This window comes from Pediculus humanus, genomic scaffold (assembly GCF_000006295.1).
Source record: "Pediculus humanus corporis 1103172107555 genomic scaffold, whole genome shotgun sequence".
NCBI lineage: Eukaryota > Metazoa > Arthropoda > Insecta > Psocodea > Pediculidae > Pediculus > Pediculus humanus.
The window spans coordinates 242,062-260,706 of NW_002987170.1; the positions used below are offsets into that span (position 1 = coordinate 242,062).

The window sequence follows — 18,645 nt, forward strand, 5'->3', positions numbered from 1 at the left end:
TTATTTGTTATCTACAAACATTTCTAACGCGACGTACTTTCTTTCATCTCCCATTGAATGCATCCTTTCGTGTTTTTCTAATTTTTCTTCGTTTTTAAATCCTTTACCGCAATATTTGCAACATTTGAAAAATTTCTTTCTCGCGTGAACTCTTACGTGATTAAATAATGCTGTTTTCCTAGCGTAAGCTTTTGGACACACGTCACATTTATACGGCTTTTCACCTGTTGAAAAACAAAAATAGAAAAAATTTATTTGTTTTAATACTCATCAGAATATAAACGACTCGAACAATATGAAAATTAAATAATTGAAAATTCAACCTGAAAACTTTAAAAAAAGTAAACTCGTTAAATAATATAATACTTTGGGATTTACCTGTGTGAGTAGTCACGTGTAATTTTAACTGAGATTCAAATGAGAATGCTTTCCAACAATTGTCACATTTATATGGCTTGATGTGTTTATTTCTAATGTGGGCCTGAAATAAAATGCATCATCATATAAACTTGCGTGTACATACACACACACACACACATACATACATACATATATATTGAAACGAATGAAAAATGACAATCAATCACAAAAATAATTATTCCTAACCTGTAATTGACATTCTGTTCTAAATGAATCTTTGCAATGCATACATGGTAATAATATTTTTTCTTTTTTTCTTGGAGTCACTAAACTAATTGTTTGAGTCTGTTGAGATTGATTGACGTGCTGCGGTTGTATTTCTGTTCCCTGCTGAAATTGAGTTGCCATTATCTGTTAAAAAAAAAAAAAAAAAAAAAATCATAAAATATCATTCACAATAATCACATTTAAAAAACTACATTTCTTTAATATGCTAGGTAAAATAAATGTAAATGATTATTATTTAACAGAAAAAAACATCAGAAATGAAATTTTTATATTTATGTGATATTTTGTTTAATTATTTTAATTAAAAATCTTCCTTAAACATACCCTGGGGTTAAACATTCAAAAAGAAAACACCCTTGTCATTTCACATAATTATTTTTGAATTTTATTTACTGGCATTTATTACTCTCGAGCAAACAAACAAAATGCCTATCAGACATATCGAATGAGACTTTATAATTAACTCATTCTTTAGCAAGAGTAACACGTGTATTTAAATATATACATAATAACGTGCAATAAGTCTATTGTGCAAAAGACAAATTGTAGAATTTAAAAAAGAAAATGATTTCAACAATTATAATTGACAAACAATGAAAGTCAACAAAAAAAAGCGAGAAGTAAATGAAATTGGAATCAAAATTTTATCTGTCTTTGCATTGATGAGTGCTGAAGAAAATATTAACAAATAAACTTAGATAAAATGTCAGCATTCACTTGTGAGAAATTAGCTTGATTAATTGAGAAAAAATTATTAAAAATAAACAAAGGAAATTGAATTGTAATTTATATCAAGATACTTTACTGCTGTTCTTATGTGATCATCATTGGTTTGTTGTTGTTGTTGTTGCTGCTGCTGTTGCTGTTGCTGTTGTTGTTGTTGTTGCTGAGCGGCAGCTTGAGTTGCCTGCATTTGTTGATATTGCCTAAGATCTACTTCACAAACAACTTGTTCTGCTCTACTTATCATGGTTCCTTCTTGAACTTGTAATGCATTTAATGGGATGTGCTAGATTTTTTTAAAAGTCGTAAAATTTCATTTAAAATTCAATTACTCTGAGAGTTGGTATTACTTAATAATTAATTTTTTATTTTCCCCCTCACTTGATTAGAAAGAACATATGCTGTTCTAACATTAGGATCTCCCTGAACTTGCATTTGAACTTGCATTGGAGGCTGTTGTGCATAAATTATTCGAACATTCTGGTCTGGAATGGGTTGAGTCTGAACCGATACAGGCATTTGTTTTCCGTAAATAACTCTTGGATGTTGAATTGTAACTGTTTGAGTTTGTTGAATTGTTACTTGCTGTGGTTGTTGTAGCTGCTGAGATGCTTGCGTAACTGATTGGGGCTGATTAGGATCATTGCTATAAATGCCCTTTCCCTTGTTTTTCCTTCGATCAGACATTTTATATTTTTTCTTTACCCTGAAATTAAATATAAATTTAATTAATTAAATAATATTAAGATGAAACATATTTTGCATGTAAAAATCTTAATTCCTTCTCTAGAACATGTCTTTTTTTTTCAGTTTTTTTTTTTTTTTCGACTAATTGTTGTGCATTATTAAAAATTAAAGTGCTTAAAGTTTTTTAAAAAAAAAAAAATTTACTTCAATTAAAAGTATTTATAAAATCAAAATGTGTCAGTGAAATTCTACACAAATTTCTGAAATTTTTAATTTACCAAAACTACGAGATAATAATTTATTAAAGAAAAAAAAAAAAAAACAAAAAAAAATAAAAAAATAAACATGCTACTTTACTGTCGACATTAAAATATTTATAATATATCATATTTAATGTGGTCAACTATTTAGAAAAAAAAAAAAAAAAAAAATTTATTTTGGCTTTAAGTTTAAAAAATATATAAATATCTAACAAAAAAAACCATGCCGTTTGATGAACAATTAAGTTTTATTTCAATAACAGCAAACCGCTTTTCTTGTGAAAAGAAAAAAAAAAAAATAGGTTATATAAATATATGTATATTATTTTTTTGTTGTAACAAATAAAGTGATTCAAGTTTATTTAATAATTATATTCGACCTTTACGATTTCTGTTTTGTAAAAAAAATGAATGAGTGCGATTAATTAAACGAATAAAAAACGATGTAGACAAGCATCAATTGGATTATTTCGTTTATGGTTTTGAACCAACGGCAGAGCATTTTGTTTAAAAATGAAAATATCGATCTAAGATGAAATCGCAATATAGGAAACCACACCCGTATAAAAGCAGCGTCTTTTTTCACGTAAAACACAGACGTGCGTCAAAGATTTTGTTTTACCTCAGATAAAAATGTAATTATTCGATGGCGGTTCCGGTTTAATTTAACGTTTATTACGTACATTAATTTATTTCACACCCTAAGCTAAGTAACACTATAAGCAATATAGTTTATTTATCAAGCCTCAACGAATTCCGACATTTTGAACGTGTCTCTGACATTTCTCCCGTTAAATATAATTCCTGCGCGGTGACTGATGCGCGCTGTCAGGCGGCCATATTTAATTTCTAACTGTCCGATAATCATTCGTTTTGTAAACATTCAGGAAGACGCATTGCTTTGAAAGATTTAAAAAAAAAAAAAAAAAAAAATACATATATATGATAAAAAATTTAATAGTGATTAAATATTATTATTTAAAAGTGATTATAAACGTGGTAAATTAAGAAAGAGAGAGCCGACTGTAGGTTTTATTATTATAGCGAGATACTTATCGCTCTTGTTTTTATTTAACTTTTTCGTTTTTGTTTCAGATTAAAAATCATTCATTAATTGTTCAAATGTCGTCGTTTATAAATCGTCAAAGTAATTTCACACACGGATATGATGTTGCAAAATGGCGCGCTCAGTCAAATTGTAATTTTTAATAGCTCAAATTATATAATTATTTAAATTTTTTTTTTTTTAAAGAAAATTTAGTGTTTGGTTTACTCTAATTTAACTACTCATCATATCATAAAGTAACTATCATCATATGATAAAGTATAATATTGATACACTATTACAATAGTATTAATTGGGAAAATGATGATATTATGGAAAGCAATGTGAATGACATTTTTTTTTAGACTCTTAAAATTTCTCAATTAAATATCGATCAAGATCATCACATGCAAAAAAATGATTTTCTCTGGGATCAATCGTTGCAAAAAAGCTAATCACATTTATCCAATTGATATACATAAAAAATGTTGCTCTTCCAAGAAAAGTTTTGATTATGTCAGATTACCTGAGGAAGCAAGAGTTGTCATATGTGGCGGAGGAGTTTTAGGTTCTGCTGTTGCATACCATCTATGCGAATTAGGATGGGGAGAGCACACTGTAATTCTCGAAAAGGGAATGTAAGTTAAACTCGAGTTAACTAAAATTAAATTTTTTTTTTTTTTTTTTTTTTTTTTGATTTCATATATATAATATAATAGTAACAAGCTATTATTATTTTATTTTTTAATTCTTTGTCAATTCAACTGAAACATAACTGACAAAAATTCTAGATTGGTTTTTGTAAAATGTTTAATTTTTCTTTATATTGAAACCAAATTTTCATTTATTATTTTCCAAGTCAGTGAAATTAATGTGAATCTCGATTCTCCTGGCTGTTGGTTTTTTATTATAAATTCCTAAACTTTATTAAGAATAAATTTTTAAAAATGCTTTCGGTGACAAAAGATAAAAAAAAACAATAAATGAAAATTACAAATTATTTTATAACTTTCAGTTATAATTCCGCATAAGCGGAAAATTTTCGAATGAAAAATGCTCAATATTAAAATATTGCATTGTAAAAAATGCATAAAATGAATTTGCCACCTTTCCAGTTGTGCTAAAACAGCTGCATGGATATCTTCCGGCTTAATAGGTAGTTTCAAACCTAAATTATCTCAAGTAAGGCTAACGCAGGAAACGATTCGTCAATACAAAGACATGGAGGCCAAGGGTCTAAAAACTGGTTGGAAACAATGCGGGAGTCTATGTTTGGCACGGACGAAAGATAGGATGACTGTTTTTCAAAGGATGAAAGCAAAGGCCGTGTAAGTGGTGCATAGGTAAAATAAAAAAAAAGTAAAAAAAAAAAAAAAAATTTTTTTCGTGTTTTTGAAAATCTTTTGTAGTAGTAGTAGTAGTAACTTTTGACGCAACATCATTGCATTCAAGGTCCTGGAATATTGAATGCGAATTGATAACTCCTGACGAGATTAAAAAAAAATGTCCTTTGCTTAAAACGGATGATTTATATGGAGGATTATTCATACCCGGAGATGGAGTAGCGGATGCTCATGAAATTTGTAAATCATATTTGGAAAGTGCAAAAAAAAAGGGTAACAGTATTTTCATTGAGTAATATTAATTATCATATCTCAAAAAAAAAAATTCATTTAAACGTAAACTTTCTCGTTTCCTCGTTCGATTCGCAAAATTAGCATCATTAATTAAAATATGTAAAATTGGTATTGATAAAAAAAAAAAAAAGAAATTACAAATGTGAATTTTATATATTGTCAAAACCGTGTGTAATATTTGAAATTATTCTTTTTCTACTTTTAGGGAGGAAAAAAAAAAAAAAAAAAAAAAAAAAAACGTTACGTACGGCCGTTATGGAAAAATAAAAAATAAAATGCTTTACCTTTATTTCCTTTACTTGTGATTCATACGTTGATAATAAGTATGATTACGAATGACATTTTGTCTTTTTATATTATTTTTACTACATTAGTCTTATTAAAATTAAAAAAAAAAAAACTTTATAAACTATATTTTTACATAATTATAACATAAATTACCATTTTTTTATTTACATTAGTTTTTATGCAGATTTTTTTTTACACGCACACATGTTTTTAATTGGTTATTTAAGGTACTCAAGTGTTTGAAAAAACTTCAGTCACCAAAGTGATTTGTGAGGAAGGAAGAGTGACTGGAGTCGAAACCAACATCGGAACAATAAAATGTAATTACTTTGTAAACTGCGGAGGATTTTGGGCTCGAGAAGTTGGTAAAATGAGCGATCCCGTTGTCAAAGTTCCCATACACGCTTGCGAACATTACTACCTTCACACTAAGAAAATTGATAACCTGGATCCCATGACGCCAGCTGTCCGGGATTTGGACGGTCATATTTATTTCAGGGAATATCACGGAAAGCTTTTGTGCGGTGGTTTTGAACCCGAAGCCAAACCTGCTTTCGAAGATGGAATATTGCCAGGTTTAATTTTGATAAATATCATAAAACGTTTTTAACAATTTATAATTTTTACATATCGAAAAATATATATATATATATATATATTTTTTTTTTCGTTCTAGAAATCCCCGAAATGCGAGTTTTACCAGAAGATTGGGATCAATTTCATTTTTTACTTCAACAAATGATTCATAGAGTGCCTACTTTGGAAAAAGCAATGCTAGAAAAATTATGCAATGTTCCTGAATGTTTTTCTCCGGATTGCAAATGGATATTGGGAGAAGCTCCAGAAGTCAGATTTTTATAAGTTTTTTTTTTTTTTTTCTTTTTTTTTTTTTAAATTTGGAATTTTTTAAAAGAAAAAAAAAATTTTTTTTCAGGTTCGAAATTATTTTGTGGCTTCGGGAATGAAAGCTGTCGGTGTTTCGGCTGCGGGTGGCGTTGGTCGCGTCACCGCCGATTGGATTGTAAACGGATACACTTCCCACGATCTCTACGAATTGGATATTTCTCGATTTTTGGGATTACACAACAATATTAGATTTTTACGAGAAAGAGTAAAAGAAACTCCTGGTATGCTTTTTCTCAAAATTAGGATTGACATTACCACATTATTCACTGTTGTTTGATCCATGTAAAATTTTTTCTCGATTATTATTTACCCCACGGAACTTTTCGATGATAACTTAAATTTCTAGTCATTAAAATAAGTGAATTTTAGATTAAAAAATTCAGGTTTACGATATTTGATTGTAGGTATGCATCACGGATTAATTTATCCCTTTCACGAGTACAAGACTGGACGTAATTTAAGAATGTCTCCAATTTATCCCATGCTAAGAGAAGCGGGAGCTGTTTTCGGTCAAGTCATGGGTTACGAACGGCCGACTCATTTTGAATCTAGTCACGAAAGTGATCGTTTACCGGATGGATCCAAAGTTTACAAAATAGCAGAAAACAGAACTTTCGGAAAACCAAATTGGTTTGATTTCGTTGCCGATGAATACAATGCTTGCAGAGAGTCGATAGGATTCAGTGATTATTCGTCATTCACTAAATTAGAAATGTGGGTACGTTCATATTGATTATCATTATTATTAATCGTCACTTTTAATCACGACGGGATAGTTTTTTTTACGTGCTTTTTTTTTTCTTTTAGTCCAAAGGCAGAGAGGTGGTTGATTTGCTTCAGTTTTTATGTTCAAATGATGTCGACGTGCAAATTGGAAGCATTATTCATACGGGTATGCAAAATGTACATGGGGGATACGAAAACGATTGCAGTTTAATAAGAATGGCTGAAAATCAGTAGGATGATTGTTGTTTGCACCATATATGTGGTTTTTTTATTTATTTAAAAGTATTAATTTTCGATTATTTTTTTTTTTTTTTTTTAGTTTTTTTCTAATAGCTCCGACGATACAACAAACGCGATGCAAAGTTTGGATCAATCGTTTTATTCCAAAGGATGGATCCGTTCACTTGTCAGATGTAACTTCAATGTATACGGCCATATGCGTTATGGGACCATTTACGAAATCTTTACTACGTGAATTAACTGATGCCGATCTCTCATCTAAGGCTTTCCCTTTTTTTACTTTTAAGGTTTTTATAAAGATTTTTGATAAAAAAAAAAAAAAAAAAATTAATAAACTATTATATATATGCATTTGCCGTTGTTTCTCGAGTAAAGAAATATATATATCAATAGGAAAAATTTCATTCCGTTTAGGAAATTGATATTGGATCGGCAAACGGGATTCGAGCGCTTAATATCACTCACACGGGCGAATTAGGATTTGTCTTGTACATTCCCAACGAATTCGCTTTACACGTTTACCAACATTTAGTCGATGCGGGACAAAAATATGGAATAAAGCATGCCGGTTACTATGCAATGAGATCTTTGAGAATCGAAAAGTTTTTTGCTTTTTGGGGTCAGGATTTAGATACTTCTACAACTCCCCTTGAATGTGGGAGAACTTGGAGAGTAAAATTTGATAAAGGAGTCGATTTCATTGGGCGTGATGCATTGTTAAGGCAAAGGGAAAATGGCGTAAAAAGAATGTACGTACAACTAATACTTACTGATCACGATCATGAAAAAGATTTATGGTCTTGGGGCGGAGAACCCATTTACAGAAATGGCAAATACGTTGGAGCTACTACAACCACTGGCTATGGATACACATTTAAAAAACAAGTAATAATACTGAAAAAACTTTGTTTTATTTTTTATTTTTGTTTCACATATATTCTCAAAGGTGTAATTGACTTGTTTTATAAAAAATCTCAACATTTCAATTTCAGGTTTGCTTGGGTTTTGTTAAAAATTTAAATGAATTTCAAGAACCACAGAAAATCACAAGCGAATGGGTTTTATCTGGAAATTATGAAGTCGATATAGCAGGGATTCGGTACCGTGCAAAACTAAATTTATATTCACCAAATTTGCCTTCTAAATATCCTGACAAGGAGCGCCAAGCTTACCGTGCCACTAGAGACAAAATGATCACAGAACCTATTTTGTCATCTGTCGTAGAATATGTTTAATATTGTTATTATTAATAACAGAGGTGTAATAAAATGAATAGGTGTAAAAATAAGAATGTCATTGTTATAAATGATGTTATCTTAATATCATTATATCCAAAAAAAAATAAAACATGATGATTTTTTTTTTTATTTATTAAAAATTTTTAATTACATCAGAAATTTTTTTTTTTTTTGATTTATAGAACCATTTTTAATTCGTGTTAGGTTTAATTGGAAACCTGAACATAACAAAAGTAAGGAGTAGTTGTGTACCACTGTAATCCAACTACTCGAAGGCTAAGTTTGGAGGATGTTTTAAGGGCGAGGATTCTGGGATTGAATTTCCCACGTTAATTAGGTGTTCGCTAGGGGTAAATCTTCAACTTGGATGCCTTGAGGTAGCCCGAGATAACCAAATGGAGTCTGAGAAGGGGAATGATCGTCCCCAAAAGTCACCGAATGGAAAATCGAGGGTTCAAATCCTGGAAGCGAAAGTTCGATTTCAGCTCATCGAAACAAAAAAATAAGTGACCCGAAACCCTTTCGAGGCATTGGGAATGCGCCGACCATAGTTGGAGAAGGTGAAACCTGATCCAAATAAGGAAAATGAGGAGCTACGATGTGAAATGAAAATAAATGATAGATTAATGGGATTCGCGACCGAAGACATCTTTCTCTCTCTCTGGAAGAAGGAGGAACGATGGTAACAGATCGGAATTGACGGTAGAAAGGATAAATAGAGGAATTATTGGGATCTTTCTCGGATGGTGACTTGATGGCTACGGCTAAGGAGGGAATTGAGACTGAAATGAGGTTCGGATACCGGCGAACGTTCTTTCTTCCAGGAATTTTAGTTGGATAGTGGCTTCAGCTGAGTTCCACACCCTCTCTGCTTCGAAAGGGAAAGCCTAATGCGAAAAAAGAAGACCCGAACATGCACGGCCCCGAACTGAAAAAAATCCCCGAATGGCACGGGCCCCAAATTGAAAAAAATACCCGAAATAAAACGACACGAGTGAAAAACAGAACCGTAAATAGGTTTTTTTTAATATTAGTAATATTATTATTTTTTTTTTTTTTTACCCGGACTTGCACGACCCCAAAATAAAAAAATACCCGAATTGCACGACCCCAAAATAAAAAAATACCCAAATTGCACGGACCCCGAATTAAAAAAAATACCCAAAAAAAAAAGGACACGAGGCAAAATTGCCCGTAGTATTCTTTTTCTCTCGGTGCACTTGTGCCCCTGTTGCACTGATCGAATCTCGACGCACGTCGAGTTTTTACCGCACGCTCTCGGTCTCGGTCTCGATCCCCGGGCTTTTTTTTCTTCGTGTTCGTTCCCTCGATGCAATTGTGCCCCTGTTGCACTAATCGAATCTCGACGCACGTCGAGTTTTTACCGTACGCTCTCGGTCTCGATCCCCGTGCTTTTTTTTTTTCTTCGTGTTCGTTCCCTCGGTGCAATTGTGCTCCTGTTGCACTAATCGAATCTCGACGCACGTCGAGTTTTTACCGTACGCTCTCGGTCTCGGTCTCGATCCCCGGGCTTTTTTTTCTTCGTGTTCGTTCCCTCGATGCAATTGTGCCCCTGTTGCACTAATCGAATCTCGACGCACGTCGAGTTTTTACCGTACGCTCTCGGTCTCGGTCTCGATCCCCGGGCTTTTTTTCTTCGTGTTCGTTCCCTCGGAGCAATTGTGCCCCTGTTGCACTAATCGAATCTCGACGCACGTCGAGTTTTTACCGTACGCTCTCGGTCTCGGTCTCGATCCCCGGGCTTTTTTTTCTTCGTGTTCGTTCCCTCGGTGCAATTGTGCCCTTGTTGCTCGTCTTGCGTGCGTGCGTCGTTTGATCGGTACACTCCTGTTTCTCCTCCCCCTTATTCGAATAAGAGGCATTCCGTAAAAACGAGGTATTTTACTAAAAAAAAAAAAAAAAAAAAAAAATCAAGAAAATTAAATAAATAAATAAATAAGGACACGATACAAAGAAACATGAAATATCATTAGAAATTAATAACAATAATAATAATAATGATAATATTTAAAATAGAAAATAAAAAAAAAATCACTTCCGTTATTTCAATTCCAATCCTTTTTCATTTCCGCTTTTATTTTCAAAATCAAAATTTGAAGTCGGAAACGGAAACGGAATCGGAATCCAAAAACAAAATCAAAATCAAAAATTAAAATCGAAATCAAAATCAAAACCGAAATCAAAAATTAAAATCGAAATCGGAATCGAAATCGATATTTAAAATCGGAATCCGAATCCGAATCCAAAATCAAAACCTAAATCAAAAATTAAAATCGAAATCAAAGTCAAAACCGAAATCAAAAATTAAAATCGAAATCGAAACCGGAATCGAAATCGATATTTAAAATCGGAATCCAAAATCAAAACCGAAATCAAAAATTAAAATCGAAATCGGAATTTAAAATCGGAATCGGAATCCAAAAACAAAATCAAAATCCTAATGCAAAATTAAAATCGAAATCGAAATTTGAAATCGGAATCCGAATCCGAATCCAAAATCAAAACCTAAATCAAAAATTAAAATCGAAATCGAAATCGGAATTTAAAATCGGAATCGGAATCCGAAATCAAAACCGAAATCAAAAATTAAAATCGAAATCGGAATCGAAATCGAAATCGATATTTAAAATCGGAATCCAAAATCCGAATCCAAAATCAAAAATCCAAAAAACAAAAAAATTTGAAATCGAAATCCAAAACCAAATTAACAATTAATTAAAAATTAAATTTAAAAAAATTTTTTTTTTTTTTTTCGTTGAATTCAATTTAATCGAATCCGATAACACTAAACAAAATGACGAAACATTCGTTCGATCACATTCGTCCAATTACATTCGTCCGCATTCGATTTCTCATTCGTTTGATTCGATTAATGTTCAGTTCAATTTTATTTCTTTCCGGTTTCGGTTGTGTTTTTAAGTTTGGTTTTTTTTTTCGGTTTTGGTTTTTTTTTTTTTTTTCCGGTTTCGGTTTTGGTTTTGAGTTCGATTTTTTTTTTTGGTTTTGGTATTTTTTTTTTCCGGTTTTGGTATTTTTTTTTCCGGTTTTGGTATTTTTTTTTTCCGGTTTTGGTATTTTTTTTTTTTCCAGTTTTGGTTTTTTTTTTTTCCGGTTTTGGTTTTTTTTTTCAGTTTTGGTTTTTTTTTTTTTTCGGTTTTAAATTTTTTTTTTTTTCCCGGTTTGGGAATTTTTTTTTTCGGGTTTCGGTTGGGGTTTTAAGTTGGGTTTTTTTTTCCCGGTTTGGGTTTTTTTTTTCCAGTTTGGGTTTTTTTTTTTTTTGGGTTTGAAATTTTTTTTTTTTTCCGGGTTTGGTATTTTTTTTTTTTGGGTTCGGGTTGGGGTTTAAATTTGGGTTTTTTTTTTCCGGGTTTGGTTTTTTTTTTTCAGTTTTGGTTTTTTTTTTCCGGTTTTGGTTTTTTTTTTTTCCGGTTTCGGTTTGGGTTTTAAGTTTGGTTTTTTTTTTCTTTTTTTTTTTTTTTTTTTCTCCCGGTTTTGTTTCTAAGTGTGGTTTTTTTTCCGGTTTCGGTTTTGAGTTCGGTTTTTTTTTTTTCACTTTCGGTTTTGATTTTTTTTTTTTTTCCGGTTTTGGGATTTTTTTTTTTTTTTTCCGGTTTCGGTTTTGGTTTAGGTTTAGGTTTTGGCTTTGGTTTATTGTTTCATGTACAAATTTCTGTTCAGTTTCTTCACGCTCGCGAATTCTCGACTCACCCGTTTCCGCTCTGGCCGTCGAAAAAGATCTCTCTCGGGGATGAATGACATTTTTTCCGGGGCTGCTGTTTAACTGGAAAAAAAAAAAAAATAAATAAATAAATAAAAAAAAGGAAAAGAAAATTTTAAATAAAAGATGAAGTAAAAGAAAAGAAAAAAAAAATTCATTTCATCCCCCACCCACAGCTCGCCCCGGAACTCGGGGCAAGGCGCGGGTGAGGGGAGAGGTTGAGCGAAATTCGGAGAGTCCGGGACGGCGGTCGAAATCCGGAAAAAAAAAAAAATTTTTTTTCGCGCCCTCCCCCACCCCCACCCGAAACCGCGATATCGCGGCTCCCGTCGCGGGGCCCCCGTCCGACTTCGGAGAGTCCGGGACGGGGGTCGAAATCCGGAAAAAAAAAAATTTTTTTTTTCGCGCCCTCCCCCACCCCCACCCGAAACCGCGAGATCGCGGCTCCCGTCGCGGGGTCCGCGTCCGACTTCGGAGAGTCCGGGACCGCGGTCGAAATCCCGGAAAAAAAAAAATTTTTTTCGCGCCCTCCCCCACCCCCACCCGAAACCGCGATATCGCGGCTCCCGTCGCGGGGTCCGCGTCCGACTTCGGAGAGTCCGGGACCGCGGTCGAAATCCGGAAAAAAAAAAAAATTTTTTTTCGCGCCCTCCCCCACCCCCACCCGAAACCGCGAGATCGCGGCTCCCGTCGCGGGGTCCGCGTCCGACTTCGGAGAGTCCGGGACCGCGGTCGAAATCCCGGAAAAAAAAAAATTTTTTTCGCGCCCTCCCCCACCCCCACCCGAAACCGCGATATCGCGGCTCCCGTCGCGGGGCCCCCGTCCGACTTCGGAGAGTCCGGGACCGCGGTCGAAATCCGGAAAAAAAAAAAAATTTTTTTTCGCGCCCTCCCCCACCCCCACCCGAAACCGCGAGATCGCGGCTCCCGTCGCGGGGTCCGCGTCCGACGTCGGAGAGTCCGGGACCGCGGTCGAAATCCGGAAAAAAAAAAAAAATTTTTTTCGCGCCCTCCCCCACCCCCACCCGAAACCGCGAGATCGCGGCTCCCGTCGCGGGGTCCGCGTCCGACGTCGGAGAGTCCGGGACCGCGGTCGAAATCCCGAAAAAAAAAAAAAAAATTTTTTTCGCGCCCTCCCCCACCCCCACCCGAAACCGCGAGATCGCGGCTCCCGTCGCGGGGTCCGCGTCCGACGTCGGAGAGTCCGGGACCGCGGTCGAAATCCCGAAAAAAAAAAAAAAAATTTTTTTCACCCGAAAATTTTTCAAAGTTTTTTGAGACAAGGGGGCTCGGATTCGGCTCTGATGAAAACGTCCAATGTTAATCAAATGCACTCTTATGGGATTTCAATTCCAGTTTTCCACTGCTCTGTTCTTACATGGTAGTCGACTGAGCGATGGCCGAGATCGGTCGTCCGGCGGTCGAGTCGCGTGAAACCGATTCGATCGTTTCGGGCGAAACCGATCCTTGTTCGGCCGGATAAAAATGTACGTAACGTTGATTCGTGATATATATGTACGTACTTTTAATGTATCGACGACGATACGCGGCGCGCATCAATTTTCAAACCGCGCGAAAATTTTGACGATTTCTTTTCGAAGCGGACGAATCGATTTCTCCGACTCGCTCGCTCAAACGAGCGAGAGCGGAGAAAACGTTTTCGATCGCGACTTCGAGCATTTGAAAATCCGGCGAGGGAGAGAATGTTCCGAGCCGTCGAAGCGACTTGCTCGCAAAAGATTCGACGATCGCACGAATGATTTTTTCACATTCTCGCACGCGCGCTCCGATGAAATCGTTTTCGCGACGGATTCGAGCGTGCGATCGCAACGCGATAAGGCGACGACGAGGAGAGAGCGCTCTTCGCTCGCGGAGAGCGCTTCTCGCGGAAGAAAAAATCTTCGTATAAAAATGCTGCGTGCGTCGTTCGCGATTCGATTTCTGCGTCGGGCGTGAATTTTTATTTTTACTAAAATAAAAATTGAAAAACACGCGGGGGCGACGACGACGCGAGAAAAAGATGATCGGACGACGAATCGATGCGCACATCCCTGGTTGATCCTGCCAGTAGTCATATGCTTGTTTCAAAGATTAAGCCATGCATGTCTCAGTGCAAGCCGAATTAAGGTGAAACCGCGAAAGGCTCATTAAATCAGCTATGATTCAATTGATGGTACGATCACGGTTACTTGGATAACTGTGGCAATTCTAGAGCTAATACATGCCAAACGAGTTCCGACCGCGGGTTCGAACGATCTCGCGGAACGAATGCTTTTATTAGAACAAAACCAATCGGATCTCGTTCGAACGAACGAGATCCGCAAATCTATGACGAATCTGAATAACTTTGAGCTGATCGCACGGTCCATAGAACCGGCGACGCATCTTTCAAATGTCTGACTTATCAACTTTCGATGGTAGGCTACGCGCCTACCATGGTGATAACGGGTGACGGGGAATCAGGGTTCGATACCGGAGAGGGAGCCTGAGAAACGGCTACCACATCCAAGGAAGGCAGCAGGCGCGCAAATTACCCACTCCCGGCACGGGGAGGTAGTGACGAAAAATAACGATGCAGGACTCTTTTCGAGGCTCTGCAATCGGAATGAGAACACTCTAAATCATTTAACGAGTATCCATTGGAGGGCAAGTCTGGTGCCAGCAGCCGCGGTAATTCCAGCTCCAATAGCGTATATTAAAGTTGCTGCGGATAAAAAGCTCGTAGTTTGATTTGTGTTCCGAGCAGTCGGTACGCCGTTCGTCGGCGGTCAACTGACTCGCGGCGGAACGTCCTGCCGGTTGACGGAGCGAGTCGTCGCCGCCTCGAGTGGTCGGAGGGAAGAGCGCCCGATCTTCGGATCGTGGCGCGCTTCGCGTCCGACGACGTTTCTGCGTCCGTCAGTCTTAGAAAATCCCGTCGCGGCGCTCTTAACCGAGTGACGCGCCGGGCCGGCACGTTTACTTTGAACAAAACTGAGTGCTTAAAGCAGGCCGAACCCCAGCGCCTGAAAGTCGGATGCATGGAATAATGGAATAGGGCCTCGGTTCTATTTTGTTGGTTTTCGGAATTTCCGAGGCAATGATTAATGGGGACAGGCGGGGGCATTAGTATTGCGGCGTTAGAGGTGAAATTCTTGGATCGTCGCAAGACTAACCTAAGCGAAAGCATTTGCCAAGGATGTTTTCCTTAATCAAGAACGAAAGTTGGAGGTTCGAAGGCGATCAGATACCGCCCTAGTTCTTACCGTAAACTATGCCGGCTAGCGATCCGTCGATGTTCGTTCAGATGATTCGGCGGGCAGCTTGAGGGAAACCAAAGCCTTCGGGTTCCGGGGGAAGTATGGTTGCAAAGCTGAAACTTAAAGGAATTGACGGAAGGGCACCACCAGGAGTGGAGCTTGCGGCTTAATTTGACTCAACACGGGAAACCTCACCAGGCCCGGGCACCGGAAGGATTGACAGATCAAGAGCTCTTTCTTGATTCGGTGGGTGGTGGTGCATGGCCGTTCTTAGTTGGTGGAGCGATTTGTCTGGTTAATTCCGATAACGAACGAGACTCTAGCCTGTTAACTAGGCGACGATCCGGACCCTTACGGGGTATCCGGATCATCCGGCATGGAACGGCGGCGCGCTCCGTCGCGCCGTCTTCAAACACTGCCGGCGACGGAATTTCTTCTTAGAGGGACAAGCGGCTTCTAGCCGCGCGAGATTGAGCAATAACAGGTCTGTGATGCCCTTAGATGTTCTGGGCCGCACGCGTGCTACACTGAAGGAATCAACGTGTTTGACGAATCCTAGGCCGAGAGGTCCGGGCAACCCGTTGAATTTCCTTCGTGATAGGGATCGGGGCTTGCAATTGTTTCCCGTGAACTAGGAATTCCCAGTAAGCGCGAGTCATAAGCTCGCGTTGATTACGTCCCTGCCCTTTGTACACACCGCCCGTCGCTACTACCGATCGAACGATTTAGTGAGGTCTTTGGACTCGTGCGCGGTGTTTCGCGTCGCGTTCGCGCGCGCGCGATCCTTCGCAGTCGCGAGGAAGACGACCGAACTTAATCGTTTAGAGGAAGTAAAAGTCGTAACAAGGTTTCCGTAGGTGAACCTGCGGAAGGATCATTACCGTATATATATATTAAACATGTGAACAAGTGAAATGTTGAATTAATTTTTTACACAAGACTTTGTTGAGACCGTCGCGAAAGATGATGACGATGACGGAATTTCGCGTCGGGCGCCCGGATTTCGTTCGGGCAGTAGAAAACTATCGATTTTATTTAAAAATGCGATAACGACGAAACAATTATATGTAATTCTACGAAGCGTTTCGCCCGAGAACGAGTCTCTAATTAATTTTAATTTTTTTTAGCATTGCACGACGACGCGTAAAATAAAATTACAAAAAAAAAAAACACGAGAATTTCTGAAGAAATGAATCAATCAATGTTAATCGTTGATTAATTTTATTTGAGAGAATGAAATAAAACCCTGAACGGCGGATCACTTGGCTCGTGGATCGATGAAGAACGCAGCTAACTGCGCGTCGACGTGTGAACTGCAGGACATACGAACATCGACGCTTCGAACGCACATTGCGGTCCTTGGAAAATAATCGTTCCCGGACCACGCCTGTCTGAGGGTCGGTTTGCGAAACTCTGACGCCGAAAGAAGCGCGGGCGAGCGATCGCTCGCTTGCTCGCTCGACGAAAAGCGATCTTCGCGAGCTCTCATTCCCCGACGACTCAAACAAACTATGTTATTGATCGAAGGGGGGGAACGAGTCGCGTCGATTCAGAAAGAAAAAAAAAAAAATCTCATTTCGAATTTTTTCGAAGCGCGAACGATGACGACGACGAACCGAAATCATCGTGCGCGCTCTCTCTGAAACGAAACGAAACGAGAGAGAGCCGCCGAGGGATCCGGGGAAAAAGCAACGGCGTTTTCTCGTCGTTTTTTTTCCAAGTCGTCGCCGCCGCATCGAGCGCGAATAATAATACATCCACCGACCTCAGATCAGACGAGATCACCCGCCGAATTTAAGCATATTAGTAAGCGGAGGAAAAGAAACTAACCAGGATTCCCCGAGTAGCGGCGAGCGAAAAGGGAAGAGCCCAGCGCCGAATCCCACGTCCCGTCGGTCGGACGTCGGGAAATGTGGCGTGAGGGAGCGCTTCGAAACTCACACAGATTCGCGTCCGGAGCTCGCTCGCGAGTCCAAGTCCATCTTGAAAGAGGCCACAGCCCGGAGAGGGTGCCAGGCCCGTAGAGGCGGCGGCGAGTTCGGACGGGAAGCGTCTCCTCAGAGTCGGGTTGCTTGGTAGTGCAGCCCAAAGCAGGTGGTATACTCCATCTAAGGCTAAACACGGCCACGAGACCGATAGCGAACAAGTACCGTGAGGGAAAGTTGAAAAGGACTTTGAAGAGAGAGTTCAACAGTACGTGAAACCGTTCGGGGGTAAGCGCGTGAAACTCGAAGAGTCGCACGCGGGAGATTCAGTATTCGCGGCGCCGGGACGGAGGAGCGCTCAAACGAGGCGCAGACGCGGACGCGGGCTCGCTCTCGAGTCCGACGTCGGCCGAGCGTTTTCCCCTGCAAGTGTCTCGTCCCGCCGCGGGTCCGCACTTCTCCCCGCGTTAAAAGACCGTCGCGACCGGCCGGCCACAGACCGGGATCGAGGGCGTTCGCGGACAGACTCCGGGAAAGGTTGCGGCGTTCGATCGATCGTCGCGCGTTTCGGCGCGCGGCGATCGTCGATCGCGCTCCACGCGCCTCTCCATCGGAGACGCGAACGAGGCCCGATCCCGGGCCGGCCGTATGAAACGGAATCAGACGATCGCTCGCGTCGGTCGCCCGCGAGGGCGCCGAGCGCGTCCGTCGGCGGTTCCCGTCCGGGGAATCCGCGCCTCGCTTCGTTCGCGCGGAGCGAGAGCGCGCGCGTTGTCCGGACGCGCGGCCGCCGTTCTCGGACCGAGAATCCAGCGACGTCGGTCGAGCGGCGCAAATGGTTTCGGGCATTCACGCGACCCGTCTTGAAACACGGACCAAGGAGTCTAACATGTGCGCGAGTCGTCGGGTTTCGTTTGAGAGACCCGCAGGCGAAGCGAAAGCGAAGGGGAGTCTCGTCCTCGACTCGGACTCGCGCTTTTCGAAAGCGCGAGTTCGAGCTCCCCGCGAGACGATGCCGTCCGTCGCTCGCGAGCCGGAAATCGAAAAGGCGCGAGCGGCGAAAAAAAGACAAGAACCAAGCAGACGAGAGCGACGAATAGCCGGAAAGAGAAAATTCGCCGGGCTCGCGAGAGCTCGGCGACCGGCCGGCCGCAGTCTCGGGGCGTCTCTGGCGTCTCGCGCGGATTTTTCGTCCGCGCGCGACCGAGGCGCACCGCGAGCGCACACGTTGGGACCCGAGAGATGATGAACTATACCTGGTCAGGACGAAGTCAGGGGAAACCCTGATGGAGGTCCGTCGAGATTCTGACGTGCAAATCGATCTCTTGAACTGGGCATAGGGGC

General features: G+C 39.4%; 4 protein-coding genes across 4 annotated transcripts, besides 3 other annotated features; 1 reads left to right on the plus strand and 3 right to left on the minus strand.

Annotated features, from left to right (window-relative positions):
* Phum_PHUM205170 (zinc finger protein, putative) lies at window positions 1-768 on the minus strand (the record flags this gene model as incomplete). The annotated part of the gene is made up of 3 exons (XM_002425470.1): window positions 1-224; window positions 379-481; window positions 607-768. The coding sequence occupies 3 exons, from the start codon at window positions 766-768 to the stop codon at window positions 1-3; spliced, it is 489 nt and encodes a 162-aa protein (XP_002425515.1).
* A 524-nt stretch (window positions 769-1,292) lies between these two features.
* Phum_PHUM205180 (uncharacterized protein) lies at window positions 1,293-2,058 on the minus strand (the record flags this gene model as incomplete). The annotated part of the gene is made up of 3 exons (XM_002425471.1): window positions 1,293-1,317; window positions 1,449-1,657; window positions 1,753-2,058. The coding sequence occupies 3 exons, from the start codon at window positions 2,056-2,058 to the stop codon at window positions 1,293-1,295; spliced, it is 540 nt and encodes a 179-aa protein (XP_002425516.1).
* Window positions 2,059-3,780: 1,722 nt separating this feature from the next.
* Phum_PHUM205190 (Sarcosine dehydrogenase, putative) lies at window positions 3,781-8,395 on the plus strand (the record flags this gene model as incomplete). The annotated part of the gene is made up of 11 exons (XM_002425472.1): window positions 3,781-4,001; window positions 4,479-4,691; window positions 4,816-4,979; window positions 5,516-5,863; window positions 5,965-6,134; window positions 6,223-6,415; window positions 6,599-6,912; window positions 7,002-7,150; window positions 7,240-7,447; window positions 7,575-8,045; window positions 8,153-8,395. 11 exons carry the CDS (start codon window positions 3,781-3,783, stop codon window positions 8,393-8,395), a joined length of 2,694 nt encoding a protein of 897 aa, XP_002425517.1.
* A 1,613-nt stretch (window positions 8,396-10,008) lies between these two features.
* Phum_PHUM205200 (uncharacterized protein) lies at window positions 10,009-10,281 on the minus strand (the record flags this gene model as incomplete). Its single annotated transcript, XM_002425473.1, has 1 exon — window positions 10,009-10,281. The coding sequence occupies one exon, from the start codon at window positions 10,279-10,281 to the stop codon at window positions 10,009-10,011; it is 273 nt and encodes a 90-aa protein (XP_002425518.1).
* A 4,942-nt stretch (window positions 10,282-15,223) lies between these two features.
* Window positions 15,224-15,262: a sequence feature (Protein overlapping with rRNA (Phum_PHUM205210, EEB12781.1) was converted to a misc_feature.).
* A 312-nt stretch (window positions 15,263-15,574) lies between these two features.
* Window positions 15,575-15,734: a sequence feature (Protein overlapping with rRNA (Phum_PHUM205210, EEB12781.1) was converted to a misc_feature.).
* Window positions 15,735-15,817: 83 nt separating this feature from the next.
* Window positions 15,818-16,011: a sequence feature (Protein overlapping with rRNA (Phum_PHUM205210, EEB12781.1) was converted to a misc_feature.).
* The last annotated feature ends 2,634 nt before the right edge of the window (window positions 16,012-18,645 follow it).